Source organism: Pristiophorus japonicus, chromosome 20 (genome assembly GCF_044704955.1).
Source record: "Pristiophorus japonicus isolate sPriJap1 chromosome 20, sPriJap1.hap1, whole genome shotgun sequence".
Taxonomy (NCBI): Eukaryota; Metazoa; Chordata; class Chondrichthyes; family Pristiophoridae; genus Pristiophorus; species Pristiophorus japonicus.
The window spans coordinates 39,067,217-39,086,932 of record NC_091996.1 but is presented as its reverse complement, the minus strand read 5'-3'; the positions used below and the strand labels follow the sequence as shown (position 1 = coordinate 39,086,932).

Genomic DNA, 19,716 nt, shown 5'->3' with positions numbered 1-19,716 from the left:
ATGTCCTTAGACTATTGAAAGAAGTCATCTGTCGGCAGTGGTAATTCAAATTCTAACTCCTGCCATTATCATTTCAATTTGGCCCATCATCCCTTTTGTCTCTCTAATCTCTCCTGCCTTCCACCGACCACAGACCCTCCCTTTTGTTCTTCCATCCCCTCCCCCTTTCAGTGCTTGTTAAGAATCCGTTCTTTCCGAACACGCTCCAGTTCTGACGAAGGGTCACTGACCCGAAACGTTAACTCTGCTTTCTCTCCACAGATGCTGCCTGACCCGCTGAGATTTCCAGCATTCTCGTTTTTATTATTGTGTCATAATTTGTTCACTGAGCCTTTTGGCAAAAGGTGACAGTGTGGAAACAAATGAACTGATGGAGAGATTGGAATAATGAAGTTATCCCAAAGGAGGTAATCTTGACTTTGGGCGATAGTGTAATACGGGTGATATCGGATCAGCTGTCCGTTATACATCTCTCCTGATTTTATTTTTAAAATACTTGCATTTCTATAGCGCCTTTTCATGACCTCAGGACATCCCAAAATGCTTTGCAGCCAATGAAGTGCTTTTTGAAGCATTGTCACTGTTGTAATGTGGGAAACGTGGCAGCCAATTTGTGCACAGCAAGCTCCCACAAACAGCAATGTGATAATGATCAGATAATCTGTTTTTAGTGATGTTGATTGAGGGATAAATATTGACCAGGACATTGGGGATAACTCACCTGTTCTTCTTCAAAATAGTGCCGTGGAATCGTGTCTGAGAGGGCAGATGGGTTCTTGGTTTTAACATCTCATCCAAGGGCAGCAGCTCCGACAGTGGTACTGCACTGGAGTGTCAGCCATTGACTTCAGTGGAAATGAGAATTGGGAGAGATGTATAACAGGTAGCTGATCCGATATTGCCCGTATTACACGATCGCCCAAAGTCAGGATTACCTCCAAGAGCTGAGAGAAGTACACCTCCAACATTCTCACCAGATGGAGCTACATACATATGGGACATATAATTTTTACATGGATGATATCAGCCTTGTTGATAGAAGTAAGGCCATTAAAGGATACAGAGAAAAGGCAGAGAATTGGGATAATAAGAACAAAGAATTAGGAGCAGGAGTAGGCCATTCGGCCCCTGGAGCCTGCTCCGCCATTCAGTGAGATTATGGCTGATCTTCGACCTCAACTCCACTTTCCTGCACTATCCCCATATCCCTTGATTCCCTTAATATTCAACAATCTAGCGATCTCTTTCTTTAATATACTCAACGACTGAGCCTCCACAGCCCTCCACCCTCTAAGTGAAGAAATTTCTCCTCATGTCAGTCCTAAATGGCCGAGCCCTTATTCTGAGACTATGACCCCTAGTTCTAGACTCCCTAGCTGGGGAAACATTCTCCTTGCACCGATCTTAGTTACAAAGATAGCGCTACCACAGCTAATATAGAGGCAGAGCCGGCTCAATCAGCGAAATGACCTACTTCTGTTCCAATGCAGTGACTGGTTGCTCTGCATACCTGTAAAGATTTACCATGCAGAAGGATGCTCTTCAAGTTATTTTTGCCTTTAAACCCTCCCCTTTCAGAAGCCTATTTACACCACATACATTTGTCAGGTAATGAAATGGGCTGGGGACTATTCCTGGGGATTTTGCCCCTGTGCTTTGAAACTTGAGGAAGCACAAACGTGCCCTGACGGCCTTTTCTTTCAGCGATGGACCTGGTTTCTACTTAGTATCTCTTTTCAGTGGCACAACTGACATTGGGGATCAGGGGAACAAGGGTGCCCCCGCTCCCCCACACTCCCCATTCCAAACTAAACCAATATTGCAAGTCTGGAACGTGTGTGATTATTGGAGAGTTGTATCAGCATAGCAGTGATGGGCCGAGAAGTTAGACCAGCTCTGATGTTAGTTTTTCTTTTACAAAAGAATAGAAATGTCAAGTTTAACCCATCTCTTTCTTTCTGGTTCAAAACATTAGGAATCACGGAGGAGAATCTGAACAAACTGATTCAGCATGCCCAGATCCCGCCTGAGGACAGCGAGATCATTAACAACATGGCCCACCTGGGAATCCCCATCATCACAGACGTATGTCATTCTGTTTAATTAACATTGCGTGCTGAATTATCAGCTTGGAAACAATTTTCATTATCTGAATGATGAGATTGCGTCATGTGTATTCTTCCAAAAAGATTAAAGTAAAAGATATTTACAATGATCCTCATTACACTGGCATGTGAGTGCCATCAGAATCTGCTGCTGTGACGAGGGGTGCAATATCACGAAGATCTGCCCTGCTGAGAAAGACAAAGAGTTGCCTTTCCCCACGTGCAATGCACTCCATAATCACTCGGGTGTTGCATGCAATGGAACACGTGCTTTGAGCACACACCTAGCAATGCTGAGGCGCTAAAGTATGGCGGAGAGGCACTGTTGGTACGGCTACATGACCTCATCTCTCTCATCTGGAGGGAGGAGAGCATGCTGGGAGATATCAGAGATGCAGTGATCGTGACCATCTTTGAAAAAGGGGAAAAGTCCGACTGCGGCAACTACAGAGGAATCTCCCTGCTATCAACCACTGGGAAGGTTGTCGCTCGAGTTCTCCTCAACTGTCTTCTCCCTGTGGCCGAGGAGTTCCTCCCGGAGTCACAGTGCGGATTTCGTCCCCTAAGGGGCACCACAGACATGATCTTTGCAGCGTGACAGCTACAGGATAAATGCAGGGAGCAGCACCAGCCCTTATACATGGCCTTCTTCGACCTTCCAAAGACCTTTCACACTGTCAACCGCGAGGGTCTATGGAGCGTCCTCCTCCGTTTCAGATGCCCCAAAGGTTCGTCAACATCCTCCGCCTGTTCCACGATGACATGCGGGCCATGATCCTTACCAACAGATCCATTACAGACCCAATCCACGTCCAGTCCAGGGCCAAACAGGGCTGCGCCATCGACCTAACCCTCTTCTCAATCTTCCTCGCTGCCATGCTCCACCTGACAGTCAACAAGCTCCCCGCTGGAGTGGAATGAAACTACAGAACCAGTGGGAAGCTGTTTAACCTTCGCTGCCTCCGGGCCATGTCCAAGATCACCCCAATCTTTGTCGTCGAGCTACAGTATGTGGACGACACCTGCGTCTGCGCACATTCAGAGGCTGAACTCCAGAACATAGTCGACGTATCTACTGAGGCGTACAAAAGCATGGGCCTTACAAATCAAAGAGCAAGTTATTATTTAAATGGAGAAAGACTGCAAAGTGCTGCAGTACAGCGGGAATGGGCATACTTGTGAATGAAACACAAAAGAATAGTATGCAGGTACACCAGATCAGGAAGGCCAATGGAATCTTGGCATTTATTGCAAAGAGGATGGAATATAAAAGCAAGAAGTCTTGCTACAGATTTATAGGGTATTGGTGAGGCCACACCTGGAATACTGCATGCGGTTTTGGTTTCCATATTCACGAAAGGATATACTTGTTTGGAGGCAGTTCAAAGAAGGTTCACTAGGTTGATTCTGCAGATGAGGGGGTTGACTTATGAGGAAAGGTTGAGTAGGTTGGGCCTCTACTCATTGGAATTCAGAAGAATCAGAGGTGATCTTATTTAAACATATAAGATTATGAAGGGGCTTGACAAGGTGGATGCAGAGAGGATATTTCCACTGATGGGGGAGACTAGAACTAGAGGGCATGATCTTAGAATAAGGGGCCACCCATTTAAAACAGAGATGAGGAGAAATTTCTTCTCTCAGAGGGTTGTAAATCTGTGGAATTTGCTGCCTCAGAGAGCTGCAGAAGCTGGGACATTGAATAAATTTAAGACAGAAATAGACAATTTCTTAAACAATAAGGGGTTATGGGGAACAGGCAGGGAAGTGGAGCTGAGTCCATGATCAGATCAGCCATAATCTTATTAAATGGCGGAGCAGGCTCGAGGGGCCGTATGGCCTACTCCTGTTCCTATTTCTTATGCTAAATATCCGTAAGACAAAGGTCCTCCACCAGCCTGTCCTCGCTGCACAGCACTGCTCCCCAGTCATCAAGATCCACAGCACGGCCCTGGACAACGTGGACCGTTTCCCATAACTCGGGAGCCTTTTATCAACAAGAGCAGACATTGATGAGGAGATTCAACACCGCCTCCAGTGCGCCAGCGCAGCCTTCGGCCGCCTGAGGAAAAGAGTGTTCGAGGACCAGGCTCTCAAATCTACCACCAAGCTCATGGTCTACAGAGCTGTAGTAATACCCGCCCTCCTGTATGGCTCAGAGACATGGACCATGTACAGCAGACACCTCAAGTCGCTGGAGAAATACCACCAACGATGCCACCACAAGATCCTACAAATCCCCTGGGAGGACAGTCGCACCAACATCAGTGTCCTCGACCAGGCCAACATCCCCAGCATTGAAGCACTGACCACACTTGATCAGCTCCGCTGGACAGGCCATGTTGTCCGCATGCCAGACACGAGACTCCCAAAGCAAGCGCTCTACTCGGGTCTCCTTCATGGCAAATGAGGCAAAGGTGTGCAGCGGAATTGTTACAAGGACACCCTCCCTGATAAAGTGCAACATCCCCATCGACACCTGAGCGTCCCTGGCCAAAGACTGCCCTAAGTGGAGGAAGTGCATTTGGGAGGGCGCTGAGCTCCTCGAGTCTCATCACCGAGAGCATGCAGAAATCAAGCGCAGGCAGCAGAAATAACGTGCGGCAAACCAGTCCCACCCACCCCTTCCCTCAACGACTATCTGTCCCACCTGTGACAGGGACTGTGGCTCTTGTATTGGACTGTTTAGCCACCTAAGGACTCATTGTAGGAGTGGAAGCAAGTCTTCCTCGATTGCGAGGGACTGCCTATGATGATGATGATGAGCAATGGTGACGTGGTCCTAATGGGAAACTAGATAAGTGCATGACGGAGAAAGGAGTAGAAGGATTTGTTGGTGGGTCAGATGAAGTAGGGTGGGAGGAGGCCCGTGTGGAGTATAGACCTGTTTGGCCAGGTGGCCTGTTTCTGTGCTGTAAAATGATAGGGTTCATCGGCCAATGCTACTTTGTCTGCAGATGGTTGACCGAGCAATTCTGTGGCACCCAGCAACTACAGTGCTACTTGAGGGTTGTATTGTGTAAAGGTACAGCAGCACTAAAAGCCTTCAGATTTGCTGTAATTCTTGGTTTAAAATCCAGTGACCTGGACGTTGAGGGAAGTTGCATAATGCCTGTGTGCCTTACTGAATGGAGGAAAGAGTATGAAGATAGTGAAATAAGCAGGATCTAAAGAGACGTTAAAATGAATAGAAAAGCATATTTAAAAGTGAAACAAAAAAAAATGATCTTTCAATTGTGAAGATTGTAACAGGCGCAATTGGTTTTTTTATGTTTTGGTTGTGAATTTTTGTTCACTAAGTTAACAGATTTTTCACTTGTATAAATAAAAGTTGATGTTGTTATTTTACCAGCCATTATCAGCACCAAGTGTAAGTAAGTCTTTCAATAACTGGAAGGCGAGTACATCTTTCTCCGCTCTATCCCCCCCCCCCCCCACCCCCCGCTCGCCCACCCAACATTGAGTCGAATCTGAGCAGAGCAGGACTTTTGAACGGTCTTTTCAACGTTTGCATTCCTTAACCAACCATTTGGCTGGTTGTCTTCGGTGAGATTTCTAATTTGGTCCCAGTTCCTGTTGCGTTATGGGCAGCTTTGTGTTATCTATTCACCCATCTGGAACTGTGTTGATAGTGTTTAAAGTCAATTCAGCCAGGCCAAGAAAGATCAGACTTTCAATCAAAGGTTCAGCCTGTCAATTTGGGCTGAATCTCAACCAAATCCCAGAAGTGAAAGAACAGTCTTTTCAAATGTAACCGATCGCTCAATCTTGAACTCTGCACACATTTCAATTGACGTTCTTTTTTACAGACTATATTTAGTGCTTTTAATTTGTCAGAGTACTTTTTAAGAATTCTTATTCATAGGGAATAATTCATATAATTACAAAGCAGTAATCTTAAATTGAGATACTCAAATAACACCATGAACAGCAAGAGTTGAGTTTGATTCATTTGCCAGTACACATCACATTTAGATTACAGAATTAACACTACTTCAGGGTATTTTAAATACCCTACACTTTATTGGGGGTCGGGGGGAGGGGGGGAAAGTGAGTGATTGCGTTTCGAGTTCATTTCACACGGACAGTCTAATGTCATCTGCAGTGAATGAGTAATGATTATGAGACAGTTCCTGTGGGGTTTTCAAGTTGCATTTGATTACTGGGAAATATCATAGAATCATAGAAAAATTACGACACAGACAGGGGCCATTCGGTCCATCGAGTCCGTGCCGGTCAAAAAAGAGTTACCCAGCCTAATCCCACCTTCCAGCTCTCGGTCCGTAGCTCTGTAGAGTACAGCTCTTTAAGTGCACATCCAGGTACCTTTTAAATGTGGTGAGGCTTTCTGCCTCTACCACCCTTTCAGACCATGAGTTCCAGAGCCCCACAACCCTCTGGGTGAAGAAACGTTTCCTCATCTCCCCTCTAATCCTTCTACCAACTACTTTAAATCTATGCCCCCTTATTATTCCCAATGTACATTATAAATTCAAAGCTGCACCTTGTTGACAAACTTTGCAGGTTAAGACATGTACCAAAAATCTTCAGGTAGCATTAAACATTTAGCACTCGTTCAGCACTAAAGAACCTAAAAATATATATGTTGTCAAATAAATGTACACCTTTTCAACGGTAGTAAGAAAGACTTCACATTCTGTTCTTGGTGTTCAGTCAACTTTGCGTCGTAGGAACAAGCCAGAACGTAAAGAGCGTATCAGCGAACAGACCTACCAGCTGTCACGATGGACGCCACTCATCAAGGACATGATGGAGGTCGGTGGCTTTTGTTGACTCAGTAAATGGATAAGTCATAATTCTATGTGTTAACTAATTCAATGGAAATGGTTTGCATGCAATGGAAAACCACACAATCAAATTTACCTTGGTCTGAGTCATTGAATATATTCAAGGCTGAGATAGGCAGATTTTTGAACTATAGGGGAGTCATGGCTTACGGGGAACTGGCAGGGAAGTGGAGTTGAGGCCAAGATCAGATCAGCCATGATCTTATTGAATGGTGGAGCAGGCTCAAGGGACCATATGACCTACTCCTGCACCTATTTCTTATGTTCTTAATCAAAGTCCAATTTTGGCTGGAGGGCTGAAGTCTTTGGCTTTGGAAGGGTTGGCTTTGGAAGGGACAACTATTCCATATCTATAAGTTTAGACTCATTGTACAACATTCCGATATTCACATCATCAACCTCTAATCTAAATAAACCAATACTGCCTAAATGATTTAATGGAGGGGTGGGGGTGAAGGTGCAAAAAATTTACTAATCTGCAGATGAATTAAGATTGCCTGAAAATCTTCCCATCCGAATAAGTACCTAGAACTTCAGGCAAGTCTTTAAATGGATTGCTGAGGACTGACACATATTCTCAAATTGGATAATATTCTTGGATTCAGCATTGTATTTTCATTGCACTCTAAAATGTTTGGAATTTATGTACTGTACACACTTCCACAGATGTAAAAGTTATGGTAGTATGTTATGATAGACCCAAGGGTCTTTCAGAATTCAATATAAATGAAAACATACTACAAATGCTGGAAATCTGAATGAAAAACCAGACTCAGCCCCTTCTTCAGATCAGAAAAATAACAAAGACAAACAAGAATATTAATGGAATCAGATAAAGTGGGGGAAGGAATAAAAACAGAGAGGCAGGATTGTTGGATGATGTAATAGATCATCTTAGTCAAATAATGGAAAGTATAAAAGAAATGAATGGTCAGAGACTTCAGGAGAAGATGAGAAAACTTTAAGTGTAAAGGAAGTGGAGGGTATAGTTAAAATGTGAAGTACTGAGAACATGGTTCAGACGCGAAGGCTGCAAAATGCCGAGAGGAAAAATGAGATATTGTTCCCTCAGCTTGGGGTGAGCTTCATTACAATTGTGTAAAAGGCCAAAGACAAAAATGGAGAGGTGAAAGGGAGACGGAAGTAAAGTGATGGACCACATGGAACGCCAGGTCACATTTGTGAACATAGAGGGGAGGGGCCCAAAATTCAGGACCGCTGCAAAGCTGGTGCTCTCCCCACCTTTTTGTGGCCATTAGCGCCGAAATCTTTTCGTGGCTGGGCCACCCCATATTCAGCTCCAAAAGTGAACAAGTGGGTTCCAGCGCTAATGAACCCTTCCAAAGTGGATTTTTCAGTGGTGTTGCTGTCTTAATTTGAGAGTTATACATTGCTCAATGATACACCTGGTGTCACAATGAGTGTCATTGTATGCATGCTCTGGCGCTGTCCTGGGGTTCTGCAGAGGAGTGAACAGCCAAGTGGACAGGGGGATATCCCTTGTCCCCAAGCAGCCAATCGCAATCCTGATTCAGGCTGGTGAAGACGGCGGGCACACTGGTCTGGCGCAGAATGAACAAATCATGGCTGCTGCCTCCCTTGCCCGCTGCCTGTCTGCACGGTGCTGATGGCGACACCTTCTCCTGCGTGTCGCCCTGCTTCTGAGCAGGTGTACCAGGTGTCGCCCGCCCAACACTCCTCCCATCCTCAGGGTGAGCCCTGCCAAGCAGGTCTCTGCAGCCCACAGGCCTCCACTAAAGAATCAGACCTGAAAGTTGTACAAAAAGTACAGGGGTATGTGCAAACCTCTGAGCAGCACTCAGCAGGTTGAATGGAGCCAAAACAATTAATAAAACTATTAAAAGATAAATACAGTGGATGCTGTAATCTTAAATAAAAATACTAAAATTAATTATCCTATTTCCCTACCAAAGGGCCCCGATCGCGGCAACACTCCAGCGGTGTCCCATTCGAGCACCGACTCGAATACCTCGCTGCGGAGCTCTCCACTGGAAAGTCTCCTTTACAGTGACTTCACCGCGCCGTTTCCGGCGGAAGTGCCACCGCTCAGATCCCCCTCCCCCGAGCTGAATATAGCTCGGGGAGGGAAAATCATCCGACCGCGGCGGCCCATCGATTTTATCGGTCACCCGCCCAAACCCCGTGGGGACGGTGAATTTTGGCTCCGAGGCGTTCAGCAAATTGGTGGCCTAACCTACACTTATTGCAACTCTTTTTACTTTTGATTTATTGCAATGTTGGGCGATTCTCCAACATCCTTCTGAATATGAATATAAAGAAAAGGCGACAAAAGTGGAATACCAAATAAAAGTGATGTTATGAATGCGCAATTCCTTTTGAATGAAATTGCAATAGATTGCGGTTGAGAACATGAAATGGTAAGCTGATGAAACGCAGATAAAAAGGGGATGAAGAATTTAAGTGATCTGCATCACTGGAGTTGATTGCTATTGAAAAATCCTGCTCTGCGTCCTCTTGCAACCCAAAGTCCACGAGTCAGAATGTAATCGGTGTGCTGTCAATTTTAGTATTGTGTTGTGGCAAATGTTTGCAAAATCAATTGATTTAGAAAATCTGCAATGCAACAGATCCATTGGACTGCAAACTCCTGCATCTGTATTAGTGCTCAGCCTAATTCACAAAGGTTAAAGCAAAGTGCCACTTCCTCCCCATTAAGATCATTGCCATCTGGAATCAGTTCCATCGCTCGGCCTCAACCAATTAAATTAATAGCACAGGCATTTAATCTTAATGCTGTATTTTATATGCTTTCCCCCAACGTCTATTTATATTCAAAAGCAAAACATTGTGGATGCTGGAAAACTGAAATACAAACAGCAGTGCTGTAAGTACTCAGCAGGTCAGGCAGCATCTGTGGAGAGAGAAACAGAGTTAACGTTTCGGTTCTGACCCTGAACAGCGAGAGGTTTTTAAGCAAGTGTAGGGGTAGGGAAACGGGGCAGGGGGAGAGGTAAGAAGAAAGGGGAAGGTCTGTGATAGGATGTCAGTCGGAGTGAATCAGAGACCAAAGGGATGATTGTGCAAGGCAAAAGGAGATAATAATGGGGCAAGTTCAGAAACAAAAGATGAATCAAAGGAAATGGCAGAATCATTAACAACTGCCGTGGGAAAGCGAGAACAAAAGAAAGAGGAAAAAAATAGGGGTGGGGTTACGGTCTGAAATTGTTGAACTGGATGTTGAGTCCAGAAGGCTGTAAAGTGTCTAAACGAAAGATGAGGTGCTGTTCCTCGAGCTTGCGTTGAGCTTCATTGGAACAGTGTAGGAGGCCGAATACAGTATTCTAAGATTTACCTGGAAGGAGTGTTCCTGGACAGTGGGAAGGGAGAAGGTAAAAGGGCAGATGTTGCATCTCCTACGCTTGCATGGGAAGGTGCCGTGAGAAGGGGAGGGGGTGTTGGGGCTGATTGCACTGTATTCACTGCTCACGATGTGGTTTTCTCTACATTGGAGAGACCAAACGCAGATTGGGTGACCGCTTTGCGGAGCATCTCCGTTTAGTCCGGGAGTGTAACCCTGAGCTTCCGGTCGCCTGTCACTTTAATTCCCCGCTCCACTCCCACTCTGATATCTCCGTCCTCGGTCTCCTACACTGTTCCAATGAAGCTCAACAAAAGCTCGAGGAACAGCACCTCATCTTTCGATTAGGCACTTTACAGCCTCCTGGACTCGACATCCAGTGCAACAATTTCAGATCGTAACCCCTGCCCATATTTTGTCAGATGACAGCTGTTGGTGATTCTGCCATTTCCATTTACACCCTATCCAGACATCTTTTGTTTCTAAACTTGTCCCATTACCATCTCCTTTTGTCTTGCACCATCGTCCCTTTTGTCTCTTAATCACTTCTGCCTTCCAGCCTATCACAGACCTTCCCTTTTGGTCTTTCCTCCCCCCACTGCCCTGTCCCTATACTTGCTTAAACACATGTTACATTGGTAACTTTTTCCAGTTCTGACGAAGTGTCATCGACCTGAAACGTTGACTCTGTTTCTCTCTACACAGATGCTGCCTGACCCGCTGAATATTTATAGCATTTGCTGTTTTTATTTCTATCTATACTCCCCAGGCTCACCCTGGCTCTGTCAATAGCCCCTTTAATCTGAACTACTATAGGATAAAACTAAAATCCAACAGTTCCTTGGATGTCGGAAGCCCTGTATCATCGAGTGGCTATCCTTCATTTGATAGCCTAGTCAGTGAGCGTTGGCAGCCTATGGTACCATGGAGGGCACCATAATCAAACCCGATGCTGTTCTCGCGCATCATGTGCACTGTCCAATGTGAGTCACTGGTTATCCATTTCCTCCCCAGTCCCGGGGCTCTAAAACTAATTGTATTATCCTGTTTTCTGACCTTGCTGAGATCAATAAATTCAGTGCAGATTTGGAATCAAACCTAGGGCATTCTGGTCTGTATGGCTTAGCCCTGCACTAGACGGGACAGTCAAGTGTGGCAGAATGATTTAAGTGGTAAGCAGTACTGGGCCATGACTTAAAGATGCTTGGTGATTGAAAGGCAGGTTCTGTATTTTATTTTTGTTAATGAGTCTCAAGCTTTTGCACGTTTTATCAGTAATGTCGAATTATTATGGGGCTTCATCCTGCGTGTAACAAACTGCAATGGAGTAATTAGGTGCAATATCTGAATAAAACATCACTGCAGAGACTGGTATTGATTCTTTGGAGTTAGTACGCACCAGAGCAGAAAGATAACATGCGACTTTCCCTGTTCACTGATTAGTATTCACCCAGAATATTTCTTCTCCAGGATGCCATTGATGACAAGTTGGACACTAAACATTACCCATACATCTCTGCCCGTTCTACTGCGTCTTTCAGTGCCACTGCAGTCAGGTATTGCCTCTCTCTGTACACAGTTTGAATTAGCTGCTTGTTACACTGTAAGCCAATAAGGCATGTGTTAGTGATCAAAGTCGCTTATTGTTCGCTCTGCTTCAATGCTGACTCTGACAAAGACCGAAATGGAAGTTTAGAGGCTTAAATTGACTTGCTTGAAATATGATTGGAAATGCAACAGTTCCCTTAATTACAGGTGATTTCAAATGATGATTTGAAAATTTATTTTGTCAGATTCATTTTATTGCATTCTAAACTGTTTGGTGCCAAACTAACTTCTAACATAACTGTAAAACACAAGTCAAAGTTTGCGGGGGATATTTTGGTGAGAGAGTGAAAGCAGGTGCTAAATAGGCGCTGTGCTGATAAAACACGCCTGTCTGAAAGTCTAGTTTTCGCACGCAATTTTGGTGTTAATTGCTGATTACCATAATTTGAATTTGCCTGGAGGTGCTAAATCAGGCACCTGCAGGTTTAGCACTCAAGTGCTGATTAGAAGCAATTTTCGTGGAGCAGTATATGTGGGCTCCACGCACTTACTTCCACTGAAGGTATGGAGTGTGCTGGCTGACACACAGCGATAGGTTTCAGGATGGCTCAGGGACTGAGGGAAAGGGTGCACAGGTTCTCGGACCCCTGGAGGAGGAGGGATGTCCTGTTCCCGCAGGGGGGCAGGAGTCCACTGCACCCTCCGGGCCTTCACTCCTCCAGCAGCTGGTGTTGCTCTGCCTGCCCTCATGTCCTCTTCCTCCCATTCCTCTTGCAGACCCAGGGGGGGACCCCTAGCAAGATGCCGATGACCAAGCACTCCCTTTCTCCTGGTGACTCCAAGAAGGTGGAGTAGCCCAGCACTCACTCTTTTTAGGTGAAGTCCTCAGAGAGTTTCTGGAATAAATGTTGATAAAGTGTCAGTGAAAGCTTGACAAAGTGTCCCAGAAAGTCTCCCGGTGTTTTTCAAAAGTCCTCTTCAAACTCTAGCAGCAAGTGATTGTACCTCTAAGTAGTGTTTGAAATCCTCAGCAACGACTAGTTTACTCCCAATCAGCTAGTCGCAGTTAGGAGAGGGCATTAGATCAAGTGCTAAAAACCAAAATGCCGTGCAGCCTCGTTAATGAGTGCTAGCAGGCAACTGAATTGTAAATCAGCCCCTCACTGACCCTCTGGGCGGCCATTCCTCGCCCACGTCCTGAACTAAACGTGGGCCAACCTGGCGTTTCAGCTCAAGAACCCACTTTGGCCACACCGCCGAGGCTCTTTAGCACCCTGTATTGTTGCCAGCAGTCATCCTGTGTGCTATTTGGAGCTGGGACTCTTCTGGTAACGGTCATGTTTTCCACATCAATCTTTCCAAATGGCTGGGAAAAGAGGGAGAGAAGAAAAATATAATCCCAACACAATGGGGAAACGCGAGCAGATGGGAAAATCTAAAGAAATCTAACAAATAACAACCTGCCAAATAAAATGTTTCATTCTAAAAGGAAAGGAAGGGATTTGCATTTGATATTATGCCTTTCACGCCAGGACATCCCAAAGCACTTTACAGTGAAGTACTTTTCAACTGTAGTAATGTAGGGAAATGCGACAGCTAACGTGTGCACAGCAAGGTCCAACAAACTGCACTGAGATAATGACCAGACAATTTTTAATGAAGTTGGTTGCGGGATAAATGTTGGCCCCTCTTCTTTGAATAGTGCCATGGGATCTTTTATGTCCACCTGAGAGGGCAGGCGGAGCCTTGGTTTTAATGTCTCATCCGAAAAATGGCACCTCCAACAGTGCTGCCTCTGAACCTCCGACCTTCTGACTCCGAGGCGACAGTGGTACCACTGAGCTGAAGCTGGCACCTTCATTCCAGGTTTAAAGTTGCTGATGTTTTGTTGAATTTTGCCTGGATGTGCTGAGTACTGTCAGACGGTAGCTGTATGAACATCTGCTTACCTGAAGGAAACCTGTCTAACATTCGACAATCTTGCGTGTAGTTTTCAGAAAGTGGATGGGTTCGCGAGCAAGCTGACAACAGAACAGATCCCTGGAATGTAGCTGCATGCCTGGTTATTTCACCCAAATGTTACTTGTCAATATTTTGGCAAAAAAAAAACTTGCCTAGTTCCTTCTTAGTTCGGTGACCGAGCACTTGTTGCACCAATTGCCCACCCCACTCTCCATAAGGTACTTGATTTGGGGAGATTTCGAAAGACTGTATCAGGTCCACCAGCAACTGGCGTGAGGAACCTACAGATTGGTGTCTGCACTGGCGCAAAATTGGCATTGAGTTATCTTTTCCTCCATTTTACCCCGTGGACTATTGTCCCAAGACCTGCCCCAAGCTCCATCTCCCTGCAGTCGGTACAATAGGCAACATGGTCAATTTAGGTGAAAGGAAAAGGCACAAAATCAAGTAGGAAGCAAAATAAAACTGAAGCAGAAAAAGAGCAAAGAAAAGGGAGGAGAAAGGATAAGTGAGGAGAGAGGTAGAACAGAGAAAGCAAGGACCAAAGGAAGGGACAAAGAACAAAAATTTGTGATTTTTAACTTTGGTTACATTTTCTGAGGAGAATCATCCCTAAATCTGCAATATTGGATTAAAGAGTGACTCACTGGACACTTCCACACAGTCATTTTAGGGGTTTGGAGTTGGGATAGTTTTGCAGTATTAACCTTCCTGGATGCTCTGTCAGAGCACTGCAACTGTTGATTATAGAGACTGAGCTAGGTTGCTAACATTTCTGTGAATGTTTTCTGTGTAGTGCCCGATATGGACACTGGCATAAGAATAAAACCCCTGGAGAGTACAGAACGGGGCCACGCCTCATCATCTTCATCATTGGGGGTGCCTCGTTATCGGAGATGCGCTGTGCTTATGAGGTCACACAAGCCAATGGGAAGTGGGAGGTGCTAATAGGTAAGTATTGCGAGGAATCAGCCGTCACTTTATTAACTGTGGTAAGTTAGTTTAAATACATTCTCTTCTAATTATTGCTTCATTTAATCAAATTAATACCATAGCCTTTCATTTTGCTGTATAATGCGTGTTCAATTGTTAGCTGTAAAAAGAAAATACATGCTTAATGTTGTCTGTGTAACTAGCAGTGTTTTGGTGTCTACACGTTCTGCTTTTCTCTTGAATGTTAGTTCATGCGCTTATTATTGTTGCTGTTATGCTTTTGCAGAGTTTTAACCTGTTGTCCACTAACCACAATTGTCTTCTTCTCTCTCTAGCAGTGGTTGTTCTGTGGCTGTGTGTAAGCTTGTTTGAGACCTTCCTTTGCTTCTGGGTCATCTGCCTTGAGGCCTCGTCTCAACCCGTGGTTCTAGGCTCTGGCCTACTTGGGGCTTCAAGGCAGAGCGTATTGAATTCCCCTGAGTGGCTTCAGCTTGGGGAGGAGGCCCAGCCAGAACAGAACAGCTCAAACCTTGTGTAAATGTGCATGTATATTTATCCCCCACCTGTCTTCTCTTCCCAGGAAAGTTAAATGGGCTTAAATTGGCATGTTGTAAGGGTGTTAGCTAGCCTCTGTTCTCTCACAGGTTCTACCCACATTATAACTCCTACAAAATTTCTCATGGACCTGAGACACCCGGACTTCAGGGAGTCCTCTAGGGTTACATTTGAGGATCAGGCTCCTAAAGAGGAGTGAAAAAGACAAATAAAAAGTAAAACGCCAAAAAAGAAACCCTTCTCTTTCGAAGGGTTTTTTTTATTTACTCTACTGAACCTTTTCTTTCACAACTGCATTCTAAATATTGTCGAAAGTAATGAACTGTCTATACAACTTGTAACTTATTGAGCAAAAGCTTTTAAAAACAAGTAGATTTAAATTATTATTTATTTAATAAAAGTAATACGCTCTTGCAGTTCAGACTTTCCACTTAACCCTTTGAAAACTGTTAAGATCTTTCAGGCATTTTTCTTGCAAAATATAAACAATCATCCTGAGTGGTCAGGTATTTAATGGTAATGTTAAATGGTCAAAAATAGATTGCCCTACAGAGTGAAAAAAATGACTTCTGTCTCAAACTAAATTTTAAAAATGCTGGATTCAGCAGAGAAATGCTGTGGAAGGGGTTAATGCAAAATCTTTGTTTTAAAAAGATCTTTCTTATAGTACAAAAAAAAATCTGTTGTGAAAAAAATGCTTCTAGTTAAAAATGTAGCCCTTTTCTAGATTTCAAACTCTTCAGTTAAAGTTATTTTTTCTATTAAAATAAATTCTTAAGTGATTTGCAGTGTTGTTAAATCTGCAGTATCTCTTTGCCTCAAATTTCTCATCAGTATCAGTGCTTACCGATATATAAAACGGAAGAGAGTGACTAAAGTAAATGTTGGTCCCTTAGAAGATGAGAAGGGGGATTTAATAATGGGAAATGTGGAAATGGCTGAGACCTTAAACAATTATTTTGCTTCGGTCTTCACAGTGGAAGACACAAAAACCATGCCAAAAATTGCTGGTCATGGGAATGTGGGAAGGGAGGACCTTGAGACAAGCACTATCACTAGGGGGGTAGTGCTGGACAGGCTAATGGGACTCAAGGTAGACAAGTCCCCTGGTCCTGATGAATTGCATCCCAGGGTATTAAAAGAGATGGCAGAAGTTATAGCAGATGCATTCGTTATAATCTACCAAAATTCTCTGGACTCTGGGGAGGTACCAGCTGATTGGAAAGCAGCTAATGTAACGCCTCTGTTTAAAAAAGGGGGCAGACAAAAGGCAGGTAACTATAGGCCGGTTAGTTTAACATCTGTAGTGGGGAAAATGCTTGAAGCTATTATTAAAGAAGAAATAGCGGGACATCTAGAAAGGAAAAGTGCAATCAAGCAGATGCAACATGGATTCATGAAGGGGAAATCATGTTTAACTAATTTACTGGAATTCTTTGAGGATATAACGAGCATGGTGGATAGAGGTGTACCGATGGATGTGGTGTATTTAGATTTTCAAAAGGCATTCGATAAGGTGCCACACAAAAGGTTACTGCAGAAGATAAAGGTACGCGGAGTCAGAGAAAATGTATTAGCATGGATCGAAAATTGGCTAGTCAACAGAAAGCAGAGAGTCGGGATAAATGGGTCCTTTTCGGGTTGGAAATCGGTGGTTAGTGGTGTGCCACAGGGATCGGTGCTGGGACCACAACTGTTTACAATATACATAGATGACCTGGAAGAGGGGACAGAGTGTATTGTAACAAAATTTGCAGATGACACAAAGATTAGTGGGAAAGCGGGTTGTGTAGAGGACACAGAGAGGCTGCAAAGAGATTTAAATAGGTTAAGTGAATGGGCTAAGGTTTGGCAGATGGAATACAATGTCGGAAAATGTGAGGTCATCCACCTTGGAAAAAAAAAACAGTACAAGGGAATATTATTTGAATGGGGAGAAATTACAACATGCTGTGGTGCAGAGGGACCTGGGGGTCCTTGTGCATGAATCCCAAAAAGTTCGTTTGCAGGTGCAGCAGGTAATCAGGAAGGCGAATGGAATGTTGGTCTTCATTGCGAGAGGGATGGAATACAAAAGCAGGGAGATCCTGCTGCAACTGTACAGGGTATTGGTGAGGCCGCACCTGGAGTACTGCATGCAGTTTTGGTCACCTTACTTAAGGAAGGATATACTAGCCTTGGAGGGGATACAGAGACGGTTCACTCGGCTGATTCCGGAGATGAGGGGATTACCTTATGATGATAGATTGAGTAGACTGGGTCTTTACTCGTTGGAGTTCAGAAGGATGAGGGGTAATCTTATAGAAACATTTAAAATAATGAAAGGGATAGACAAGATAGAGGCAGAGAGGTTGTTTCCACTGGTAGGGGAGACTAGAACTAGGGGGCACAGCCTCAAAATACGGGGGAGCCAATTTAAAACCGAGTAGAAAAGGAATTTCTTCTCCCAGAGGGTTGTGAATCTGTGGAATTCTCTGCCCAAGGAAGCAGTTGAGGCTAGCTCATTGAATGTATTAAAATCACAGATAGATAGATTTTTAACCAATAAGGAAATTAAGGGTTATGGGGAGTGGGCGGGTAAGTGGAGCTGAGTCCACGGCCAGATCAGCCATGATCTTTTTGAATGTCGGAGCAGGCTCGAGGGGCTAGATGGCCTACTCCTGTTCCTAATTCTTATGTTATGTATGCTTACCATATCGTTCGGTTGATTCTATGACCAGACAGACAGTATATGGATGCTGCAAACACATTGAAAGACTATGTAAATAAAAATGTAGTTCTTGTAGGTAATAGGGACCATTGGGTTTCAATGCAGCAGGGAAAGAGGTACTGCATTTTTAAAACACTATTTTAAAAAGTTACATTAATTCAGTTCATGAAAATAATTTGCATTTTCCACTGAACTAAAATGGATTATGTCTCACAACTGCAGGATCGACACATATTCTCACTCCCCAGAAGTTACTTAACTCCTTAAAGAAAATGAATAAGCCAGATGAAGAAGCTAGCAGTTAAGAGTGAAGCCATACATCAAGACGTTCACACACTCTTATTCACAAATGTTTCCTACCCAAAGAGGAGAATATTACTGTCTGTGAAGTTTTGGTGTTGCAACCTTTGTAAATCAACATGTATGCATTGAGCTAAAAAAAAAAATAAGGCTAGTGAACTTAGCTAAACCTGTTTAACAATGGATGCAATGTTTTGAAACAAAAAAAAGCTACATAATACTGTAATTACCAAATCTTATAAGGATGCTCGGAGTACTGCTAGGACATGTGTAAATGGTAGAGTTATGTTTGTTTATTTAGTGTACATTTTTATTAGTGGAGGAACAAATTGCATGAGGTTGATCATCAATTAATGAAGAGAAATTCCAGCATAAGCCGAGTTAGAATTGGGAACCTATGAATGAGAAACATTTCATTAATAGTCTTCAACCGAAGAAGACAAGATTGAGCTTTTAACATTCAATGCAAAGCTACCTTCGGAGACTGCTACATCCCAGAGGTAGAACAAGAGTTCATCCCCATTTGCTCCGGACCAAGGCTTAGTGAAATTGTGTATGGCAAAGTGGTGTGAGATCATTGAGAAACTTTTCAGTTGAAGGTGATATTTGAATCAAAATTCTTGAACACATTCCTCCACTAATTTTCAAACTGAAGTATTCCTCATCTTTAATGTGTAGTGTCAAAGTCATGCTTGCAAAAAGGGCCAATGGTATTTCAGTATTGTATTTAGTAAAATGCCGTCTCATTGGTTAGTATCGAGGTAAACATTATGCACTGAGATGTATAGTGTGTATGCCATTTGTTACTGTATAGTCCACTGGTGAAAATGTGAAGTAGCCTCCTTTAATTTATGAGCGTCTATGCCCTGTGTCTGTGTTGTTGTGTTAAGCTTGTTTGTGGTTATTGAGGAAATTTTTCTTCTGGGCATTGCTACATCTCCCATTTGTTGAAAGGCATATTATCTCCCGGTCTCTGCTTGTTCAGTTACCAGAGCAAAGGCTGTGTGATGCACTGACTGCTTTGTGATGCGAAAAGCTTATTTTGCCGTTGTATACGATCACTGTGTTAAGTCATATTTATATTGAAGTTATTTATCGGAGAATTTAGTCTGTCTTGATCCCATGTCCCTTTAAAATAAATCAGATTCTGCATTCAAAGTGTTCAAGCACAAACTGTACTTCATGGTACTGATACTGAATCGGACAAATAAATGGAATCTGATGAGATTGCTTGTAGAATTGGTCACTATAATATTCCTCTTGTTTTGTTGAATGGCACAAACCCTCCTGGGGCCACTTCTTGGTTACATTGCTAGAGAAATTAAAAGCCTCAATAGGGACTTGTCTTCAATCGCAGCCTTCACATTTAGGCTTCTACCAAAGAAGGGTTCTCAATATTGGGTATGGTAGCATCGTGGTTATGGTTCTGGACTAGGCCTGGATTAATAGAAACAT

The 19,716-nt window shown here is 43.7% G+C and overlaps 1 protein-coding gene across 3 annotated transcripts in view; it reads left to right on the top strand.

Annotated features, from left to right (window-relative positions):
• Positions 1-19,488, top strand: part of stxbp1a (syntaxin binding protein 1a) — a 148,659-nt gene extending 129,171 nt beyond the window's left edge. For 2 of the 3 annotated variants that reach the window (XM_070862784.1, XM_070862782.1), the window contains 6 exons: positions 1,976-2,085; positions 6,780-6,881; positions 11,724-11,809; positions 14,560-14,714; positions 15,341-15,466; positions 18,184-18,269. In XM_070862784.1, the coding sequence (XP_070718885.1) occupies positions 1,976-2,085; positions 6,780-6,881; positions 11,724-11,809; positions 14,560-14,714; positions 15,341-15,450 (563 nt within the window). In that variant the 3' untranslated portion in view covers positions 15,451-15,466; positions 18,184-18,269. Of the gene's footprint in view, positions 1-1,975; positions 2,086-6,779; positions 6,882-11,723; positions 11,810-14,559; positions 14,715-15,340; positions 15,467-18,183 lie in introns of all 3 variants that reach the window. The other variant, XM_070862785.1, reaches the window with a different exon arrangement.
• Positions 19,489-19,716: the final 228 nt, after the last annotated feature.